The sequence below is a fragment of the Drosophila teissieri genome, chromosome 3R (genome assembly GCF_016746235.2).
Source record: "Drosophila teissieri strain GT53w chromosome 3R, Prin_Dtei_1.1, whole genome shotgun sequence".
In the NCBI taxonomy this organism is placed as follows: domain Eukaryota; kingdom Metazoa; phylum Arthropoda; class Insecta; order Diptera; family Drosophilidae; genus Drosophila; species Drosophila teissieri.
Window position 1 is genome coordinate 18455235 of NC_053032.1, and position 6630 is coordinate 18461864.

Genomic DNA, 6630 nt, shown 5'->3' on the forward strand with positions numbered 1-6630 from the left:
ACTGAGTGCGTTTCTGGTTTTTCGTTTTATTTTGCTTTTGTTACGGAGTGAAAGTCTTTCTCTCCTTTTCGGGGGCGAGCAAAGTCCTTTGCGCTGTCGCTGACATTTCACATTACGTAAACGTATTTATGCAAATGTGCTGAGAGTCCTGTTTGCTACGTGTTCGAGTCCTGCCACTCCTTTCTCCCTACTCCTTACTTCGCTGAGCTTCGGGTTGAGATGGTTGGCTCGGTTTTTTGTCGATGCGCCATATTTGCATGCATTTTAAATGACTCGGATATCAATTTTGACATATCACTTGACAGCTTAAAAAGGTTTATGTATTTATACAAACGAACTCGCCAACCTGACAGATCTACATACATACATATATGCCGCTCTCGCTCTCGCTCTTGCACATGAGTGCGGCAATTTTTCCATAATAAACAAGAGAGAACGCTATAGTCGAGTTCCCCGACTATCTGATACCCGTTACTCAGCTAGTGAAAGTGCGAAGGAGTCTTCAGCACTGACAGTTTTTGGCGGTTTGTGGGCGCTAGAGTGGGCGTGGCAAAAAGTTTTTTGGCAAATCGATAGAAATTTAGAAGACTAATACAAAAATGAAAAAATATTAAAACATTTTTCAAAAGTGTGGGCGTAGCAGCTTTGAGCGGTTTGTGGGCGTTAGAGTGGGCGTGGCAAAAAGTTGTTTGGCAATTCGTTAGAAATTTATAAGACTAATACAAAAATGAAAAAATATCAAAACATTTTTCAAAAGTGTGGGCGTGGCAGTTTTGGGCGGTTTGTGGGCGTTAGAGTGGGCGTGGCAACATGAATCGACAAACTTGCGCTGCGTCTATGTCTCAGGAGTCAGTATGCTTAATCTCAACTTTCTACCTTTTGTAGTTCCTGAGATCTCGACGTTCATACGGACAGACAGACGGACAGACGGACAGACGGACGGACAGACGGACGGACAGACGGACGGACAGACGGACATGGCCAGATCGACTCGGCTATTGATCCTGATCAAGAATATATATACTTTATATAGTCGGAAACGCTTCCTTCTGCCTGTTACATACTTTTCAACGAATCTAGTATACCCTTTTACTCTACGAGTAACGGGTATAAAAAGGCGGATTTTAAATTTATTGCTTCATTAAAACTTAATACCCAGCGGCATGAGTGTGCGTATTCGTTTTATTCATGTATCAGGTGAAATATTCAGCAACTGACTCACTCTTTTTCCCCGTTTTTCGTTACTTTCTCGTCGGTTAAACAGTGTTTTGCGTTCTGTGTTTTACGGCGCCTTTAAAACATTTGAAAGTCATCCCGCATTAGTGGCGATATTTTATTGTTAACGCCGGCGATTCGGTCATTTGTTTAGGTGTTGCAAAATTAATACATATGTTAAATTACTTTTTTTTTGTATGGTAAATATTGAATAAAATTGCCCGAAAATGTGCATGTAAAATGCATGTTAGGTATTCACGTTATTAAAACGTAAACAATATTAGCCCAAAAAATGTGCATGCCAGGAAGAATTCGTTGATTTTGATTGCATTATTAATGCTTTAATGGCGCAACTTTAAAGTGGCATAGAATTCATGTTGATGGCTGAGGGCAAAGTTAATCATAATGCTAGACTAACGGCGGGGATGGTGCGGTCAATCCATTAGTTTCGCCCACAAACTCAAGTCGAGAAGTCAGAGTAAATAATTAAATTTGCTGCGTAAATAAAAAAGTTGGAGGAGCCGCCAAAATGGCCAAAAATGTACGAGCCAGAAGCTCGAGGAACGAGCCACTTAAACAGCTTGTCTACAATGTCAAAGGCAGGCCATCGGCCTTCTCTCTTCTCTCTTCCCACTTTCTCCACCCTCTCTGCCTGCTTTCACTCCCTGTTGGCTGTCAGTTACTCCGATTGTGGAGCTGCTTTCATTTGGCATTCAGTGAAATTGCTTTTATTAGCGTATAAATCAACAGTGCAAAAATTGTAGCATACTATCCGGCATGCCGGCGTTTAAATTAAATTTATGCGCCATTTCGACTTGTTTACAAGTTGTTTGGCCAGCAGAGCAGCGGACGAAGACAAAAGCTGGCTAGAAAATGGAGTAAGAAGCGGCAATCGTCGTGTGCCGATTCACACTTGAAAAGTGCATGAAAGGACGAGCTTAACGACTTCTCCAACGACTAAGGCCCTTATAGGGGGCACCCCAATACTCGCGCCGTTTGCCCATTATTATGCCCCGAACATAATAATAAAACTATAAATTAAATTAACTCATAAAAATTCCGTGTGCATAAGAAGGCAAAGACCCTGTCCAGCGTCCGAAAGCCGAATAATAACTTCGTTTTTGTTGCAGTCCGCCCAAGAAACCAAAGCGGGCGGCCAATGGGGGCGGCCATCTATCTATCTGTCTATCCGGGGCGATGTCAGTCTCAGGCTGCTGCGTTGTCCAAAAACTGCCCGCCAGAGACTGTTCACCACTCTGTTTCCTCCCCCTGCCCTCTGAACTCTGGGATTCTAAGACACTGAAAGAAACAATGCGTATCATGTTTCCAATTCCTACTTTATCTTCTGAGAAAAGTTTCTTTGTATCCGCTCAAAACTAATCAATACGTTAAGTAAAAGATAAATATAAATATGTGTTTATTTGTTATTCTTAAAATGGAATAATTAGGCCAGAAATAGTCTGATATTTAACTTCTGGTTTAATCATTCTATTCTTAGAAATTTCAGCATTTAATATTTGCGAACTTTATTTTGGTCAGTGATGTCTAACATCCTTCCACTTGCCCATTCTGCACTCGGTCTTGCTCGCATTTTATGGGGCATACATATAGGCGCTTTGGCTTGTAAGTAGCATGTAAGTCGGATGATTTAAATTCTTGTGAGCACACCAAAGGCGAACGATGCTGGTAGATGCCTTTTCGGTGCGATATATAAAGCGTCAGCGCGCATATTTGATTTGATTTCATTGCCAGAACTGAGACTCGAACTGCCCAGTAGGCCATTCCATTGAAGAGGACGCGACGTGCCTGTAAATATTTATTAATGCTGTGCAAGTTACCATTCGGCTCCGATTGCCAGCATTCCATGCGATGATGATTCTTCAGTGGCTTTGATTTTTATTGAGCTCAGTTTGAAAATGATTTTGTGGCCGCCGCCCAACGAGAGTTTATTTCAAATTTTAATCATCTCAATGTGGTAGCAAACAAAGGAAATTGATTTCACTTCTATATCTTGTTTATGTTCGCTTTTGATTTGAAAATTGCCTAATTTACTGTGTAGCAGTTTTGGAAATCCAAAGTCTATCTATCTATGAATTCTTAACTGGTAATTTCTTAATAATATCTTTCATTAAAATTACGTTAATTTTCATCCTATAATTTAGGTTGATGTTACTTTACGGTTTTCTGAACCCTTTTCTTAGTTTGCATATCTGCCAATCTTTGCTCCAGAGTTTCGATAATTAAAAGCTTGATGCGATTTCTCAAATGAAGTTGTATCAATTCATTTTGCCTCTGCTTGAAGACTTTCTTCGACTTGGCAATGCGTTTCTTGATCTTAACGATTTTCACATGCTTCTTTGGCCTTTGCCTGCTGACAAAGCCGATTTCGCGCCATGGATTGTTCATTGCCTAATAGGCTTAAAACTAGAATTTTGTAACAATGCCAGCCGGCAGTAAATTCAATATTGATTGCTAAATCAAAACCGAATGTAATAAACTTCAGTTAGGGACCAAACAAAGCGACGGGTCCAACAATAACAACAATGAATGCATTCAGCTGCGGAGGAGCAAGAGGCTGTGCTGTGATGATGACGTTTAAAGCAATTACAAGCGAAAACCAAGCCAAAGTCCACGCCCACTGCCGCGCCCGCCGAACAACAATGTGCATACAAATGCAAATTGCGCCCTGGCATACGTTGCGTATACGTAACGCCAAATGCCAGCGGCAAGAGAGCGCCAACAACAATGCATTTTCGCATTGCGTGAACAAAATAGTTTTGTGTTGCGGTTGTTTTTAGTGGCTCCGCGGGTGCAGACGGGCTTTCTGTGGGCGGTTAACGGGCATGGCAAGCCGGCGGGTGGGCGTGACAGGCGTTGGACAAGGACTACAAGGACCACGAGCACTACGAGGACTACATCTACAACAAGTGCAATGGCAATTACTGGGCGTGTAGCACCAGCAGTTGCAAGGCAGCAGCTCAAAGCCAGAGACCGAGGGGAAAATGCCAGCTAGAGTTGCAATTTCTTTTCGCGAGCTTAACAAATGCATAACCAACTAAGAACTACAAGCAGGTAGCTGGGGAGCACTTCGGAAGCAACGAATATGGCTGTTCCCTAACTGGCAGCTAAAAGTTAGTTAAGTAAACTAAAATTCATATGTAAAATATATCAATAAAGTCCAGCATCTTACTTATTTGACTGGATGCTTAGGAATAATTATAATTATTATTGTAGAATATCTTTTTAGTTGGTTTTTTACGGAACTATAGCTAAAACTTTCCCATCCTTTCATGCGAAGGACATCATAAAGGACGTATAATAGCGCGGAGAACTCATAGCCCATGCATTAATACCCTATACTAAGCTGAGCCCGCGGCATTGTTGAGTTTTGTTTGGTTGATTGCTGGCTGCTCGAATAATGGGTGGTGGGTGGTTGGTGGTGGGTGGTGGTTGGTGTGCTGTGTGCACAGAGTGCAGAGTGCAGTGCCGTTTCGCGTGCTGAGCATTTAGTGACACATTTTAGTGGTTGCCGCTGGCAAATTGCAGGTGCAAATCGAAAGATGTTGTCGCCAGGCCAACGGGTCGCGCATAAATGGCTAGTGGCCCACAGCCAAAATCTCCACCACCAACTGGGTTTGCGTTCACCCACTCACAGCCACGCATCAAATCATGGCAAGCAAACCAAAATTGACTTGAGCAAAATGGGGGATAAAAAAGAGCACTGTTAGAAAAGTCTCAGCAGTATAACATAAAATATGTGCTAGGAAAGAAATATTTCAGGCACAAACAAATAAAAACAAATTCCTCGAAATATAAGTGCATAATTTCCCAACATCTTATTAAAGCGTATATCGAAAAAAGCGCCAGACTTTTCCCGCAGTGAAGTTTTTGGGGCCCATCCCCAACCCCAGTCGTGTATAAATAAAGCTCACAAAATAATAGAAACTGGCTTGGGTGAACCGTAAAGCAGGGCGAGGGCTGTGGTCGAGGTCAAGTTCGGAATCCATTTGTGTGCATTTCAGTTTCGGTTTAAATCAAGAGCGGGACTCCGGCCTCCGGACAATCATTCAGGCTGACAGGATGTGCGCTTCACTGCGCTGATTGTGAGTCGAGAAAGGCTAACGAAATGCGAATGTCCATGCACGAAAGCTAATATATTGTGCAGGATCAGTAGATTCTGGCATCTTAAAGCCATTTTATCCCTGCCCCCCCACCACCGAGCATTTTGCCACTCGAGGCCACTTTGCTAATTGAATTTATGCCGACGCCACTTGACAACTTCCTGGAGGAGGCGAAAGAGGACACCTTGCCACACGTCTGGCAACAGTTGGCAACGTGTTAATTTAACAAAAATTACAATTGCAAGGCAGCCAGGCATCCTCCGCAGGTTTTCAGCCCGCCCGCCTACATTTTTATCCTTCATCTTGCCATTTTGCTCATTAAGCATATGGCAACAAGGTGTAAATATGTTTGCCACCGCTCCGTCAGGCTGTTATAATTTTTTTCCCCCACTTCGCACAAAAAGCACAGCCAAGCGAGCAGACACAACCCCCACCAGCCCACTTTGCCACCCACTTTTAGACCAGCGACAAGCCTTTCTGCGTGTCCTTGTAGTCGGCTGTCGTCTAGGCTGCTTGCCATGACAATTTAAATGCCTGTTGTCTGCGCACATCCTGTGCGAAAAAAAGGGTGGGATGGCAGGTGGGGGTGGTAAGTAATAGCCGCTTCTAGCTGCGGTTCCTCTAGAATCATTTTCACTCTCATCAAGGGTAGCAAATCGGTTGTATACGACCATCCAGATGTCAGGAAAATGTAACCATTGTGTCTTTAAACCATTTAAAAACCATTCATGTTTCTCCCATATTTAGGCTAAGCCTTCTATTTCTGAAAAACCGGAAGGCATCCTTTAAAAATATACCTGATTTTCAAACACTCCTTTGCAGCTTACATTATAGGTCATCATTTATTATAGTCATCATTTAGTCGAGTCTCTTACATCACTTGTAATTGTTAATAAACAAGTTTTTTTTATGTTGTATTTACACTTTAATGAATTGCATGTAATTACAAATGTATGCGTTGTTGCCGTCGTGGCTTTTGTAGTCTTCGCTGGGTGTTTCCCTCTTAAATTTATGGGGAAGTGGAATAGGTCGAGTGGCGCAGCAAAAGTAAAAGCAGCGAAGGGAAAATTATCATTGTGGTTGGGATTCGAAAAAGAGGGAAAATGAAATGAAATGTCTTCGTCAAAGTGAGCGGAGAACTTTTAAAAGCCCATTAAATATTATCAGCCTCTTTAAGGCGGTATTAAGTCTGATGAGCTGGCTGCTCTTATCTGCTAAATCTATATTCTTTCTGTTTTCCAAGGAATTAACTAACTTCTTCTGTTTTCCAAGGAATAAACTAACTTCTTATGTT

At 42.3% G+C, this 6630-nt stretch overlaps 1 protein-coding gene across 1 annotated transcript; it reads right to left on the bottom strand.

Moving 5' to 3' along the window:
• Positions 1-2608: 2608 nt before the first annotated feature.
• LOC122621382 lies at positions 2609-3697 on the bottom strand. Its single transcript, XM_043799226.1, has one exon. It carries the CDS (start codon positions 3619-3621, stop codon positions 3385-3387), a length of 237 nt encoding a protein of 78 aa, XP_043655161.1. The 5' UTR covers positions 3622-3697; the 3' UTR covers positions 2609-3384.
• Positions 3698-6630: the final 2933 nt, after the last annotated feature.

Bases quoted from the DNA above. Each gene is read 5' to 3' on its own strand.
- LOC122621382 (XM_043799226.1), bottom strand. From the start codon at position 3,621: ATGAACAATCCATGGCGCGAAATCGGCTTTGTCAGCAGGCAAAGGCCA.